Consider the following 16,415-nt stretch of genomic DNA (forward strand, 5'->3'; position numbering starts at 1 on the left):
TTAAATTAACATTATACTTATAAATATGAAAAAATATATTTACTGTACTTTACTGTCGCTCAACAATATTTTTTAACATAAGAAGCATATTATAATAAAAAAGTTGTTTTCACTAATTTAACATAAGATAATTAAATCGAAGTTCATATTATCTTGAATATTTAAAGATATAACATTTGTTTCTGTACAACATTATTGTTTACTAAAAGTAAATACATTCTGAAAAAGGAGGTAGTGGGTAAAGGGTGAAAATGAAAACTCTTCAAATAAGTTATTTTACAATTTATTTATAAATTTACTATTTAACAATTATAAATAATGTACATTACAATTATACAAAAGAAAACTAAGTTTTACTAGGATATATTCACTTGAACATCCTCGGTATCACAAACAGTAGTAAAGAAGTCTTATTTATAGTTACAAAATAAAGTAGTGTAACTGGCAGCCTTTAAAAGTATTTTCTAAATGAAAAGAGTTTGTGAAAGGAAATGAAATTTTACAGTGAATAATGAAGTATCAAACAACATGAAATTTTACAAAAATTTACTTTTTATCTTTCTTTTCAACTTCTTCCTTAGCTTTCAACGCCGGTTTTCCCGTGTGTTCGATTTTGATGACTTTCTCGTTCTCTAATTTTGGCTGGTCCTTTCTAGGAGCTAAGATGGTGAGCACTCCGTCCGAAGACAGTTTGGATGAAACTTGATCAATGTCGCACTGCTCCGGAATCAAATACTTCCTGGTGAATTCGCGAGAGATCCAGCCATGTTCGTCTCGCTTCTCTTCGTGCTTGGCGTTAACAACGACATGCTTGCCTACCACTTTGACATCGATTTCTTCTGGTTTAAATTGTTGTACGTCCAGCGTAACTTGGAATTTATCCTTGTCAGCCTCGACAGTAGATACTCCTCCTTTATCAGCGCTTCGAAGAAGCTCTGCCCAAGGCCTGATGTAATTTAAAGGATACCTTTTCCTCTGTGGCTGGATGAGGTATTGTTCGAGTCGTTGTGGTGTTAATAATTGCTCCGGGTGGATTCCCAGTCCGAAATCTTGATCCAGAAGATGGTGCGGTCTGTCCAAATCCTCCCACCAGTCGGAGAAAAGCAGTGGAACCAACGACATTTTCGATATTTTTTTTTAACAACACAAACTTGTTTAAAGCTTTATAAGTAGTATAGTTATTGAGAATTGGCTTTATACTCTTACGAGTAAAAGTTTTGCTTTGAGGTTAAGTTTGCTTCGATGCTTTCGCTTCGAACGTCAGTTTATCACTGGGAAAGCAGTGCCGGCCGAGCTCCTTTTATGCGGGACGACTGAGGTGCTTGGAGCTTTCGAGAAATTCGAGAAGCGTCCAGAACTGTTTTCGTGTTAAAATAATACATATAACAGAGATTGTTTTTAAGATTGCTTCTTATCATGTATTTACTTGCATAAAAACACTAAGTAAACACTTGAAACAGCAAATAAAAATAAAAACAAAGTTATTTCAGTATGAATGGTTTGCCCTGTTAAACCGGCATAGTAAATTGTAAGAAGAATTTTATATAGTTATCGTTTTATTAAACGAATGAATTTTATATAGAAATACTATCTATAAGAAATGGATTTTATACTTGCAGTGTTTGAACTTTTTACAAATAATAATTGTAATAACAAGAATAGATTCCGGCACGTTGCTAAAAGTGTATAACGCGAATGGTATGATAAAGGTACCGTCTATTAATAGCAGTTTTAAGTTTATTACAATATTATTAATTTGCTAACTATATCTGGTAAGGCTTTTATAATTTATAGTAACGTTATATATCAAACTTTAACTAATATTTACTTCAGCTTCAATACAAGCAGTTCAACTTCAAGAAGTAGGAATTAAATAACAAGTTTGGCGTAAACATTTATCTTAGATTTAAAATCCATGGATTAATTTAAAAAAGTGTAGTTTTTATTCCCAGAAATTTCGTTAAAGGGGAGGAAACTACGAGAAAGATCGCGAACGATGACGAATAGCTAGCGGCATCTAGATTATTCCATTATGAACCATGTTCGGAATTGTGAGTTAATGGGTCAAGTAGATAAGCCTATCAACACTGTCGATAGTACAGGCCAGAATCCGCTAGAGAGTACAAGGCAAGTAATTTGTTGTATCATTTCAATAGAGATGGCAGCAGCTGTCGGATACGGTAGCTCTTTCTCTTACCGACTGAGTATCTTAGTTGCTTTGTACTCTAGTAGGGGGCGTATGTGTAAACTTTATATCAGCAGGTAGACTATAATTAACGATATTTCCAAAATTACTTATCTGTATTTTTGTATTTTTTAGTTCGTTTTTGATTGAATATTACTAAGATGCGCAAATTTTCGTAGTCTTGTACTGCTTTACTTATCTAAAAATGTAACACTGAAATAAAATATTATCTAATTTATTTAAAACTCTTAATAAACAAGTTAAATATAATGTCTATAATTCTTTTAGAGATTTCGTTTATAATGAGATGATATAAATTGATAGAGATCGCAGCTTATGCTTATAATTCTGTCCTTATCAAAAAACTTAGTTTTATGTGTACATTAAAAAGACATTATTAAAATAAATGCGAACCTTATTGAGAAGCACTTAATAAACGTTGACTTTATTTATTTAACTAGCAATTTATGATGAGCTGTGACGCATTACTGTACAAATAAAGACAAAAATCTCAAAAAGATTTCAACATTAATCAACAGATGTAAATTTATATTTTGACAAAATATAATTATTGTGTACATCATTATTTTAATGATCAGTAGCAGTAAATTAACTTTATCTTTATTTACGAAAACCATACGAGAATGCGCAGATATACCTGTGTCTCGAACGTACTTCGGCCTCCCGTGGTAATTTGAGGCTTACAATTACGCGATATCGCGCATAAACATAACTCTAAAAGCAATCGTTGCCATGGCAAAGGAGGTGGTAGATGGAGGTTAATTTTCATATCGCCTTTATAGAGACCCTCTACACAGCGATTAACATGCAATAATTCGGTGCGATAAGTAATTTATTGAGATCCTCCCTTATAAACTCGACAAAAATAACAAGCTTTTCACACATATATTGCTCCGTAAGTAGCTAGCACTTATTTTTTTTTTAATAATATTGTTAGATTTTATCGATACTCATATTTTTAGTACGTGCTTTTAAGCTAAAAAAAATTCGAAACCCAATAAAACAAGTAGCTTGCTGATACCCAGAGCAAGAGTTCTCTACCCCTGTTTACTCTCGTTTTCCTATTGTACGGTCTCTTTCCTCTGCCTCTCCACTTTCCATCGCTCTTCTCTTTTTTTTGTACAGCACGTACAGCCGCTTTTCGCACACACACATACTTACAGGCGTTATAAGCGCATATTCCGCAATGCAACGGAAGCGGAAAAAAGGTGAATTTATTTAACGCAGCCTTTGTGGCTAGAGCAGAATGATAATTTAACGTGAGTTTCGCGCGTGCCCTCTCGTGCATTTTCATATTTATGCCTTCCGCTCGACAGACTCGGCTGCGAGAATTGCGTTTTTCAATTTGCCCTCTACGTATGTATGGGTATATACGTCGAACACGATAGGATGCGTTCCGGAAAAAAATTGATAATTACGAACGCGCACATATCTAGAATAAAGTTATATAAACAAATCAAAAGCCTTTGTGAAAATTGATTGTTGCACGATTCTTTTATCCGGACGTACATAACGCGAGAGCTCTACTGTGAGAAGCACGACGCTATTATTTATTAGTGCAATTTACCCGACCTAAAAGGTTCGTTCAATTTGCATCGCATTTTACGGAAAAATATTTACGTGCAACAATGTTTGATTTGTATTCACAAAGCTATAATAAATGTTCGAAGGTATGTCAATTTTTTATTTGCATCCGTACTGTCTGGATATTAATTAATTAATGTGAAATTTATGAAATGAATGCTGAATTTATATGTTATGCTCATTTATTTCAATCTGCAATACGCAAGTAAAATGAACATCGCAAATAATTTCCTACGTTCTTTGTGAGCTTGTCTTATCAATCTTTCTATAAATAATATTCACTAATTAACAAACAAGTCTTTCTGTTCAAATAAGAATTAAGATGTTTGCGTATAGCACACTAGGCCCGAGGACAAGTTCTTCCCCTCACAAGACTTGTCTTATTTCCTTTCGATAACTCGGCGAATCTACGAAGGGATAATTAATTGAATGACGCGTATAAGAATAGAAGAAGAAAAAAGTTTTATATCTTTAGCCTGTCTCGATCGTCGCGATAGATTTGCGAGCGTAAGTATTTACGTCGAACTTTTTCTTTAATATAATTTATATACCATTTTAGCCAAAACGCAATATGTGCTAGATTCGCATTTTCCTCGTTATTATCGAATAAGTATGGATCTAAAGTAACGAATAGCAAAAGGTGTTAGAAGCAGGCTAATTGTTTAAGCGCCTGGGGAGTGAAGTTATCTCAATATAACTTTCTTATGCCCAGGAGGTTTTCTCTCTGTAGTGCAGTTTTTCTTATATAGCCTTGGCTTTATGTCTGCAGAAGTTGCTTAATGTAAATACCCACAGTATAATAAACACTTCGTTTGAAAAAAACTTAATAATCTGATGGTTCAGGAATATTTATCAATTTTAATTCAGCAATTGAATACCTCTATCCATTATAAGCTCCAACAAAGAAGCAGCAATTTGGTACATTTACAATCCATGCGAGTCAATACGCATCGTATAGTATATTATATTTGTCCGTAATAGATAACAACCGAGGCCAGCCACACCTTCATGAGTATTCAGTACAATCCATAATTGATCAGGACTGTCATCGTAGTTGTCAATATGAAAAGGGGGATCGCATATAAGCGAAATATACAATCCAGCGTCAAACGTGTCATATCACACGGTACCGAGATCGCTCGAATATTCCCGTACACGTATACATATACATGTGATATTGTCGTGTAGCTCGACACACACGCGTCATCGACTAGGTATATAATACGTACCATTTTGTCATTTTGAAAATAATTTTCCAGCCCCCGCCCATGAGCCGCGCTCGTTTACACGGCGGGCTAGCTGCCGGCCATGTCAATGGTTGCGGGAAACCGCTCGTTTATTTTCCGTTTTCATACATACGCGCGCCAGGGTTTATTGCAGACCTTTCTCTCTTCTCCCTGCGCCTGGAAGCGGATTTTCGAGCGGTATAAAAAAATCCTCTTTTTTTGCGGGGAAAAAATCGCTACTCCGTCCTTCATCGCCGGATGATCGCTGCATTTGTTGATGCGCGTTACGCGCCGCATAGAAATTCCCGTATTCTCTTCGCAAAGACGGTTATATTCGGTTCTATAAGCGATCGATCCTCGCACTCGGGCGCAAAAGAGCTTTTCCGAATCCCGAGCACACTCTAGCTTTCGCGCAGAGAGATATATGTACCCCTATCTCATCCCTGAGAAGCTCTGATTAAACTTCAAAATCACACCTTTTACGAAGCAATTCCGCAGCTGTCAGCCGGTCTTTTTCCCGCGCCGTCAGATCGCGTCCGACTTCTTATTCGGCGGACACGTAGTCGTCGCCGCGCGGCGGAAATTGTTAGTGCAGCTATAGTCTGTATACGTATGTGTACAGCCGCACGAGAGCGCGGAATAGAGTTAGAGCTCGAGGCTGCTCTTGTTGTTCATTAGTCGAAACGTGTGAAAACAAAGCAAACACAATTTCCGGCGGCTCCTTTCGATTTGAGAGATCGAGCCGGAGAAGGGGAGGGAGAACGCATCAGCAGCGGTCCGGGCCGGTTAACCGGCTTAATTAATTCGAGCTCGCTGTCCATGGCTAATCCTTTTCGCCATAATCGCGGACGGGCCGCGAGTGCAATCAAATTTTGTAAACTCGCGCGGCGGGAGAGAGCTTTGTCTGCTCTATATATACCTATACGCGCGTGTACATCCCGTTTATTTTCCGCCGCGCGGGGGACTGCCAGCTGAGAGAGAGAGAGAGAGAGAGAGAGAGAGAGAGAGAGAGAGAGAGAGAGAGAGAGAGAGAGAAAGCTGCGTCGACCTGTTTACGCGGCTTTTTAAAAGCATCGCCCCGGAGCACTGACTGGCCGCGTAATTGCTGCTGTGGTGCAAAGTTTTTCATTTCGCGGGCGCGCGAGCGGTTAACGAGAAAGAATACGAATTATCGGCTGTGCTGCGCGATTTCGGCCTTTTCATTTGCTTATTGAGTGTACCACGGAATAATCGCGTGGAAATGATCACCACTGTCGTACACGCGATATCTTACACCGACAGCATTAGTATATAATCCTAGGACTTTCATCCGCGTTCGAAATCGTCATTCGCGCCAGCGCGCGGCTGCAAAATACCCAGGTCGCCGTGATAACTCGCGCATTTTGTTTTCGAAATATCGAGAGACAGAGCTGTGCGCAAAGCTAGTATGCAGAGGCGCGGACACGGATGCCGGCGCTGCGTGTTAAAACGATTACGCGATGTTCGAACCATCCGCTCGTTCGCGCGATCGCGCTGCATATCGAGAAAAGAGAATTCCCCGACGCTTTTGATATAGCTGTATGTGTATAGCGCATACGCCTCTGTGTAGCTTCGCTTCGATAAATCGCCGCCGACAGAGCTTCGTAGCTCGAGGTACGTCCTTGTTTTTTTTTGCGTTAATCTTTTTTTTTCTCGTAACGCGCCGGTCAACATCAAGGCTGCAGCATAGGCGCATTTGTACGCGGGAATCCGATTGGAATAAATTCCATACTGGCTACTGTGCGTATACCGAATTTCTTCCGCGGCGAATTGATTTTTACGAGTGTGATTCGATTGTACGGCGGATTATTTACTCCGTGCAACATCATAGGCTAGTGATAAATTTTTGCGATAGTATAATTTCTACCACAAAACGTTCCGTCATACACGTGCCGGTACACGGCCCGGGCGCGTGTGTTTTCCGAATCTTTTTTTCCGCATCGACCGAACGAATTTTCGAGAAATATCGCGTGTCGGAGTGACATGTTAATTAGCCCAAAACGCAGAAGTAAACAGTGAACGACAACTGCCCCCGGCCGTCGCAACATCTGTTCGTAAATGTTAACAGCGCTGCTATACCTATGCGCGCAGCTCTCGCGATTATTTATTATTTAAACAAGTGCGAACGTAAATTAAACGCTCTATTGTGCGTATTTCGGTTTGGGTAGAACCGTGCGCGGGACTCGCTATTTTCTCTCTCTCTCTCTCTCTCCCGCTCTCGTACCCTTTGTCTATTGCTTGTCACATGCAAAACCCACTTATGCCTTCACGTGCGATGGCTCGAATTTTTAAATGTCTGGAGTTTTTTGAATTCGCATGATCCTACCTAATCCTACTCTAAAAAAGCCATGGTATCCGTTTTATTCGTTGTCTGATTGGCCGTTCGTTTTACCAGGGAACGTATGCGTATATTTGTTTGAATCTCGAAATTCGACCCCTACTTATCTACCAAACATTTTTATTCTGATATACATAACGTAGATGCGGACCGCTAGAGCAACAGTATCTACGGACAGTGCGCGCCTGCACCAATGCTACAACTGCCTTGTTTGGCCTGCTGCTTCGACTGCTAATGCTATAACTGCACGCGTCCATAGAGTAGCTGGTAATTCAAAAAGTAAATCAATTCTCCTTATAGTTCCATTAGCAGATATACACAAACAGGTGAAGATCCGCTGCCAGAGCTTTCGATTCGGCAGGCATAATACACACTGCACATGCATCTCGCAGTCTTCGTGTTTCACGCACTCCCCTACACACACACACGCGCGCGCCCGCGCGCGATACACGAAGTGTGACGGTACGTCGAAACGACGAGAATGCATTAGCCTCGCGAGCAAGTAATGCGCGCTCACTCTTTTCAGTATATGTATACAACACGCTATCTCTCGCAGCCACACATTATAATACGCGCGCGCTTTCGAAAAGCCCTCGATTTACGTAGGTATATCCCCACAACCGGCAGCCAACTGAGCGCGATTCGCCTGAAAGTTCGTTAATACTTTTATGTAAAATGGAATTAACGAAAGGACGAATTACAGCGGCGCCCAGTGGCACGGGTTTATGGCATTTAAATGTAGATTCGATCGACATCATTCAATTATCGCGATTTACACGCGCCAGCTCTCGATGTGTTGTTTTTCGGGTAAACACACACACACACACACACACCCACACACACACATATATACCTATATAGATAAGCTTGTTTGGCCCGTTTTTCCGTCTCTCTCCGCATACATACATTGAGGTATTTAACGATGGTTTATATTGATGCTCTCTCGCGCGCGCGTCACATATAATGCTTCTTTCGATACATGTAGATGCGCCCATCGTATTTTGCATTAACTACGCGCACCCCGGCGGATTAATATTATGGACCATTAAAACGAGCATTGCAGCTTGTACTTTGTTATACGAAGATATTTTTGGAGGCGTGTATTTTCGTATTTTGACAGAGCCGCTTACGTTAATGTGTATTCAACGCAAAATCACGGAGATAGGAAGAAAGGAAAATATAGCCGAAGAACCGCGCGCGCACAGCATCGCTCAAACAAGAGGAAAAGGATATAGGCTTTAAAAAATCAGAACACGGTGCAGTGGCGCTCACATTTTCGACGCCTGCGCGCGACCAATATTTGCACACGACGACGACGGTATATGTGTATATATGACGCGACAGTTTTTCTCGCGCGTGTGTATACGCCGGCTGTTTCCAGTCGACGCCGAAGCACAAACGACTCAGCTGCCGGCCCTCTTTTCACGCGACGCTTTTTTTCGGTTCGCGCTTTTTTCTCGCGCTCGCGCGACGATAATGAAAGGCGCGCCCGGCGAAATGCGCGCGAAAAATATGCATCGTTGCTGCTGATATTGTTTGGATTTTGATTCGTGCTCTTTTCAATGCAAGACCGTACAGAATCGTTTCGCGCAACTTGGCATCGGTGCGGTTGACAATTTTTTTTTTCTCGAATTCGCATGCGCGCGCGGTTTTGGACGCACGTTCTCGCGCGAAAAAACAGTCCGAAGAAAACAAAAGGAGGCGCGGCTTAAGAGCGGGAAGAAGAATAAGGTACGGAGGAACAAGGGTTCGTCGTAGTAGGGTGTCGAAGTAACCGAATTATCCTCGTGTCCGCTCGACTTATCCTGACGAATTGGGTTAGTTGAAGACAGGCTTTAGGAAGTGAATGAGGGGAAGGCGTTGCAATAGACTGTGAAAATAAGTGGAAAAAAGAAAGAGAGAAGAGATAACTCGAGCTAACACTTTTTTGCGTCTTATCGATAAAGTTTATGCCCTTGACTAACTCACTTTAACAATTTGAGTAGCTATATACATGGTTCGATGAAGGAATGGGATTGATATACGCGACGATATAACTTGTCTTATCTATAGTTGGGCACTTGTATCAGCGATAGTTTGAAAATTGCATTAATATTATATTTGATTGAACTGATGGGAAGTCTTAAAGCCTTTCCATAATTAAGAGCAATAGTAATCCAGATTCGATATCGGAAAGTGAAGCACAGTAGGGCAGGTTAGTGGTTTTAGCATCCGTCTTATATTGATAGGATTTTCGAAGTAATATATATTTCGAGCTTTGGCAGCTATATGCGAGAGTCAATCAATAGCGTTCTATATATACTATTCGGAGATGCGATTGTGACAATCAGAGAAATGAAACGTTCGACGCACTCACGCGATAAGTTAGAACGCGTTTACACGCAGTTTATTTATTGCAAAAACTTTGGTAAAATAACAAAAGCTTGCTTCTTGTTTGCACACTTTAATAACACTCGTTTCGTGCTAAGCTATACAGGTGAGACTTAAGAAAAAGCAACATAACACTCGCTCATCGCTTTCCGTAGATCTCGACGACGAAGTCGATGGACTGGCTCCTCTGGCTCTTGAACTGCAGGGTGACAAAGGTCTGATCGGGTCCGCCATTGATAAGCGCTACGTCGGCTCCGCTGCGGTCGCTCCTCTGGTCCAGAGCCTGGATCTCGGTGATCTTGGAGATGCCGTCACCGGGGAAGGTCCTGGTCTCCTTGACCACTCGGAACCAGGAGTAGTCCTTCTGCACGTGGACCCGCTGCAGGAGCCGGTCGCCCCAGACGCGGCTGCCGATTATCAGGTGGTGCGACTTACTATTGTTCGTCGAGTTGACGCCGGCCGAGCTCGCCAGGGTCGCCGCTGCCAGGACCAGCAGCAGAGCCGTTGCCGCGAAACGCTGCGTCGACATTTTCTATCTGCGGATGTGCGATTACGTAATTTCAGTGCGTGCGCGCTGTTGTTATTATTATCATATAGATAAGCCTGTACATGTAGAGGCAGCTCGCGCGAGCGGGCTTGTAAAATTAGGAGAGCACGTGGATCGTTAAGGTTTTTAGGAGCCATACGGAGGGTTTAGACGCCAGCGGATCGTGCCAGCGTGCATATTGATGCGGCGCGCAACCAAACGCTCGAGGGCCTTTCGGCGATACAAGCCTTATGAAATATCGCGAGCTTTTGTTGCGTTTAACTGTACTATGCGTTATACGGAGGAAACAACAAATTACTTTTATTGGATCTACTTTCTTTAATTGTATTATTCTAATTAGACAATGGAGTAAACTACTTTGTGTTTACAGCAGCAGAATAAATGTTCAATAAATTGCAGCACAATTATGCATTGAGGACACAAAATATAAAAAGCATACTTACGAAGGAAATACGATTACAAAAATTATACACGATTAATTGATTCAGACTTCTGAAAGCAAACTGTCGAATCCGATAAGAAGCGATTCTTTTTTAATGAGCCTTCAAGAACGCGATTCGTACAGAAAATTCCGCTGATGCGCAGGCCCAGGTGGGGACGAGCCGCTCGAAACTCAAACATTGCTCAAGACGAAATACCCCACCGCGCACGAGAAGCGAACAACTAAAAAAGACGTCATCTTTGACACTATACAGACGATGAGTCATGTTCCGAATAAATTTGATTCTTTGCAAACTGCTAATACACGATGTTCTAGAATGTTATCAGAGTCTCTTATCAAGGAACAATTATTTAACCCGTACACGCGGGCAACGTGGATTTCCGAGTAAACAGCTGCTCGAAAACTGATAACAAGGAAACACTTCGAAAAAAACGTAAAAATAGCCCGTGATCCAACGAGTTGTGGAAATCCAGTATCGTTATTTTTTACGCGAAAAAGTTGTACCTGTAGCGCTGAAATTTCAGCAATACGCTTCGCGTTACTGATTTAATCAACGTATATATAGACCCGATGCGCGATTGTGAAAATGTTCGCTTTCTCCCTCTCTCTCTCTCAAAGCAGCAATTTCGCGAATTTAATGAAGATATTAAATGAATTGTCGATTTCGGCCGCTGCACGAGCCACTTCTCTTTTGCGCGCGGGGCTGCAGCACGAAATTTCATCAAAAGTGAAATTGAAGCGAAAGCGTCGAGCTTTTCAATGGGGCGATGCGCGTCCGCGCAGTAGGATACACACTGCAGCGCTATGTATATGTATACGTACACGCGATGCCGCGACGCAAACCGCAATTTACTAATTGTTTTTCAATTCAGGACAATCGATGACTCTCGGCACTATTCAGCCGGCGGCAATTCGTTTTAAACTGTATGCGCCACCGCCGGTGCCGGAAAATTTCCGGGAAACTGCGGTCGTAGCAGGCGCCGCACTATTTTTCAGATTTCCCCATTCAGAACGTGCAGCGAGCTCTCGGCTTCGGATGAAAGGGTATTTTTGTTTTATTACCGAAACGTTTGTTTACAACCCGATGGCGATATATTTTCGTTGCAAAATTCGCGCGTGTACACGCAAAGAAGTTCATTGCAACTGAAACGCACACACGCACTTCCGCTGGGCCGCGATGTTATGAGCTTTTTCTGGCGCGCGAATTCGAATATACTCTTTGCGCGCTTTATGAATGTTTATTTTGGTGAAAATTTCATGGCACTGGCCGCAAGATAAATATGTGTCGGCGCAGGGGGGGGGGGGTGGAAAGATATTCGCGAATCGTTCTGAATCATCCTTTTCGCGGCGTATATTGAATAAATACACTTTGCACGGTATTCGCTCGCAAGCTTCATCAAAATAAATTCAAGCTCGCATGCACAATGGCGCATAATGAGCCCGGCATTGTCTCGTTCGCGCGAGCGATTATACGAGCCGGAGTCATAATTCCTCATTATCGCCCGCAATTATGATACCAACCGCGGATAATAAGCTGAAAATCTTAGACACACTTTGAATCAATTTCAATTAAATCACACGCACCGCGGGTAATGGTACTGCAGAGTGTACCTATCGTATACAAAAAAAACTCTCGTCCTCAATCAAAGCCCAGCATCAATAACAATCTATCCTCGCGAGCCAACAGCAAAAGCGCTAGCCGCTGTTTACGACTGTCTTGACGAGCGTTTAATCACTCGGGGCAAGCTTCCTTCCCCGCCGCACTCACATCGATAAAAGTATACGAAGCTGTGCCGCGGTCTAGTTAGGGCTAATTTCCGGCAGATTATAAAGCCGCGCGCGGGCTGCGTCTTCCTCGCAGCGAATTATCCTTCGTCAGCGAGCCGACAATGCGCCGCGCGCTAATTCGCGCCGGCCCATAATGGGCTCTCTCTCTCTCTCTCTCTCTCTCTCTCTCTCTCTCAGCGCGTCTCGGCCCATTTATTCGCATTAGCCGTCTGCGCGTGCATGCACTCGCGCGCGCCAATGAAATATTCCTCGGGGATTATATTCGCGCTTGAAAAATACGAACGGATGAAAGCTTCTTGATGGGCCCCTATAGCTCTGAGCGATGCCATTGGTCGCCGGCGAGAAGGAGTGCTGAGCGATGACTCGATCGTCGCCGGGAATTCGAGCTGTTTATACGGAGAGCTCCGAAAGAAATCACGGACGAGCGAGGCATAAATCGCGGCTGCTGCTGTGGCAGATCGTTTCTCCGCTATAAGGAGCTGGATGCTCGCGGTTGCGGGGGATCGATCTCGCGCTATGGGCGGGGGTAATGCGGCGGTGCGGCGGCCGTGGGGATAAAGTATCAGGAAGAGACGTCGAACCGCGTAAGTTGGCTCGTTTAGGGCTAGCAGGATGGGAGGGATATTAAAAGTAAAGTACGCCGAGCTAACTTATCTCATTAGAACAGCTTGTACAAGCGTGCGCGGGCTTTCTCTGCTCTCTCTCTCTCTCTCTCTCTCTCTCTCTCTCTCTCTCTCTCTCTCTCTCTCTCTACCTCCCGTCCTTTTCTATCTTTCGAACTCGCTCCTCTCCCGCAGCGCGCGTACACATCCCTCGGCTTATCTCTCGCCCATACTCTTTCCTCGCAATCTTGCCAACATGCGTTGTAACTCTCTCTTTCACGCAGCTCGCGGAGTCTTGATTTACTTCCTCGGATTGGCATTCTCGGCGGGCGTCAACTTCTCTGCGGCAGCTCAGAGCTTTGTTCTGTGTCTATCGCTTATGACTAGCTACGCGGAGGAAAGTTTTTGGAAACAGTAGGTATAGTGTACGTACGCACCTTTTGAAAATCGCAAGTGCCATTTGTCGGGCGTGCTTTGCAGCGAAACGAAAGTTTGCGTAATTCCAATTCGATATTTGCGCGACTCTCGTCGTGTAATATGTATAAACGGATCCTTACACGGAATAGATAATCGGCGCGAGCTTTTCTCGCCATACACACAGCTACGTGCAGGCGGAGCTCCATGCATTATGAATCAGAAATTGCATAAAAATACCCCAAGCCAGCCGCACATACATATGAGTACATTAGGGGAACAGGTGGCGATATAGATTCTCTCCCGCGGGATTGTTCTAATATTCAACGAGTCGTGATTTATAGGCCGATCGTGCGAGGCCCGTCATTACTTTTTATGCGCGCTAAATCGATCAATCTGTCATATAGCTGCTGCGCTGTACACAGCTTCGAGAAACTTTTTTTCGCGGTACACATTATACTTTTTCGAAACGGGAAATAAGTGAACAAACTGCACTCGTATATATAAGTTCGTTGAACAAAAAGAAAAATGACAGTCTCGCAGCGGATTGAGGCCGTCGGCGAGTGCATACAGGAGCTGCTCCGATTATATTTCCGTGTATAGTCGCAAATCGGTCGCGCGCGCGCGCGGGCCGTGGGCCGTGTAATCGCGTCGGGCCGCGAGCTTGCAAAAACAACAAAATCGACGTCGGGGGCTTACATTCCGGCGGCGCTACTGTGTTTTCACTGCGCGCCGAGAGCTGTGTACCTACCTATATATATATATATATATATAGGTACATATAGGTATCGACGCGCAGACAGGGGATTTGACGAATCCGCTTTTTTCGAAACTCGCGCGCGCCGTACGCTGTGATTTTAAGAGGATGCTTCAAAGTCGATTAATCGAAAATGACGAAGAGAGCTACGCGGAGAGAGAGAGAGAGAGAGAGAGAGAGAGAGAGAGAGAGAGAGAGAGAAATTTTTATTGCGCCGACGCGCCGATCGATCGATCGGCTGCTGCCGAAATTCCGTCTCGGCGCTAATGAAAATGGAAGACCGACAGGTGTGTGTGCGTGTGTGTGTTCAGAATAGAGCGCGCGAGGAGGGCCGGCGAGCGATGCATTATACGCCGCGCGGTTAACGCGTTGCTTAATTTTCTGATTATAGCGGACGACGATAATTCCCATTCAATTCCAAATGCTCGCGTCGCTCGGAAGTGCTTCTATATAATTGATAGACGAGTTTTATATAAATATATGAGTTTTTCTACGGGAAGTGTATGTGTGCGCGATAACTCTCTGTTGGCGAAAATAGGGGATAAATCATGTTTTGGTTGAAGAAAACAAAAAAATATATATATATATATATATATATATATATAAGAATGATTCTTTTAATTTTGCATAAAATACTTATATCGAAATTTCCTTCGTACGAAAACAACAGCATCCAGATGCTGCTATGAAAAATCAGTAATATTGCATAGATTTGGACAATATTTTGTGAGCCCAAGGCATTCTGGGCAGGTACGACTATCTTTACCTCGCGAGCTCAACCGTCAACGACATTTTGGCGCCACGCGCAGCATTCTGCGCATCTATCTGAAGCCGGCTGGCGACAAGGTCGCGGTTACGCGTCCCGCGAGTGAGTACTTATCTATAAAACAATTACGTTGGAATTTAGCTCGTACAGGTTTCGGAAATGAGTACTTATAAGTAATAAGTACATGTCTGTACATGTGGCATCGACGACGCGGTGCCGGATACAGTAAGTCCGTGAGAGTTGAACGACGTCGTCGAGGCATTAAGCCAGTCGCAACTCGCGCTCTACTACCCGGAATTCTTGGTTAACGATGGCGGTGTGTAACAAAAAAGCGATGCAGCGTAATGACAGTTACGATGCGATGTGCGTGAGTATAAGTCTCAGGTTAGTTGGTCAAGGGTTGCAACAGTACGGGAGAAAATATGCAACTCCAACGAGCAGTTTTCGTTTGGAGGTTATCGCCCGGGTTTTCGTGACTAACGTACTCCTACTATTTGCAGCTCCTGCTGTTCCGATACTTATGTTCTTCCATCAAGATGTAGTCTGAATGAGGATTATGCTGTTTCTACTGCCACCTTAACCTTATTCCTGCAGATGCTGTTTTGAACTCTGAATGAAGTTTAGCTACGATCATGACTCATGATCCAAACAGTTACTTACTTTCTTTTTTATTTTTGTCTTATATTTTTTATGAATCTGTCACTAAATCATTGTATGATGTGTTTTTAGACTTGGATCAGTGCCTTTCTCTCCAGCTATTTAGTGCTGGCATATGTTAAAAGACAAGGTCAAATTTATGTGTTGCATTGCTCTCAGAGGACAAAGGCAATTAGCGGCATATTGCTGTCAATGTAACCTTGCAAAGATAACCAAGGAGCTGATTAACACTGTAGAATCTGAGCAAAGTAGGTTGGCGTTGTTGCTGACCACTTCGACTATCTCAAGATAGATGATTCTGGAGCATTTATTGCTATAAACATACCTGAAGATGTATTTGAACACTCTGGTACTGCTTGTTGGCATTTCCTGCTGCATCAACGCCCTACTGGAACTAGATTGACTCGAACGGGCATTCTTGAACACTTCAGCCACCTTGATACAGCTCTGGAGCTGGAATGCACTGGTAAGTACTCAAAATATTGAATCAATATCATATATTTCTATGAAATCAAATAACTCTTTTGATTTGAGCAAATTCAGTATGGCCCCTGTTGTAGAACATCAAAATCTATTACGTGGGCCCCTGACATTCTTTGTTGTGCACACAAAGTTTGTACACAGTTTCCGTATAGAAATACATCAAAGAAGATTGCATCTTCCATTCCACTGACTAATATACATAGCCTGCAGTATCGAG

At 42.8% G+C, this 16,415-nt stretch overlaps 2 protein-coding genes and 1 long non-coding RNA gene across 3 annotated transcripts; 1 reads left to right on the plus strand and 2 right to left on the minus strand.

Annotated features, from left to right (window-relative positions):
* Window positions 1–267: 267 nt before the first annotated feature.
* Window positions 268–1,283, minus strand: LOC100120971 (protein lethal(2)essential for life). The gene has a single exon (XM_003425323.2). It carries the CDS (start codon window positions 1,120–1,122, stop codon window positions 547–549), a length of 576 nt encoding a protein of 191 aa, XP_003425371.1. The 5' UTR covers window positions 1,123–1,283; the 3' UTR covers window positions 268–546.
* Window positions 1,284–9,881: 8,598 nt separating this feature from the next.
* On the minus strand, window positions 9,882–10,812 carry LOC100120995 (probable salivary secreted peptide). Its single transcript, XM_016987133.2, has 2 exons — window positions 10,733–10,812; window positions 9,882–10,278 (listed from the first exon to the last, which is right to left on the minus strand). The coding sequence occupies exon 2, from the start codon at window positions 10,269–10,271 to the stop codon at window positions 9,882–9,884; it is 390 nt and encodes a 129-aa protein (XP_016842622.1). The 5' UTR covers window positions 10,272–10,278; window positions 10,733–10,812.
* Window positions 10,813–15,084: 4,272 nt separating this feature from the next.
* On the plus strand, window positions 15,085–15,938 carry LOC103315394. Its single transcript, XR_511887.4, has 3 exons — window positions 15,085–15,442; window positions 15,559–15,709; window positions 15,788–15,938. It is a non-coding gene; the product is annotated as an uncharacterized LOC103315394 (long non-coding RNA).
* The last annotated feature ends 477 nt before the right edge of the window (window positions 15,939–16,415 follow it).

The sequence above is a fragment of the Nasonia vitripennis genome, chromosome 2 (assembly GCF_009193385.2).
Source record: "Nasonia vitripennis strain AsymCx chromosome 2, Nvit_psr_1.1, whole genome shotgun sequence".
Lineage (NCBI taxonomy): Eukaryota > Metazoa > Arthropoda > Insecta > Hymenoptera > Pteromalidae > Nasonia > Nasonia vitripennis.

Bases quoted from the DNA above. Each gene is read 5' to 3' on its own strand.
- LOC100120995 (XM_016987133.2), bottom strand. From the start codon at position 10,271: ATGTCGACGCAGCGTTTCGCGGCAACGGCTCTGCTGCTGGTCCTGGCA.
- LOC100120971 (XM_003425323.2), bottom strand. From the start codon at position 1,122: ATGTCGTTGGTTCCACTGCTTTTCTCCGACTGGTGGGAGGATTTGGAC.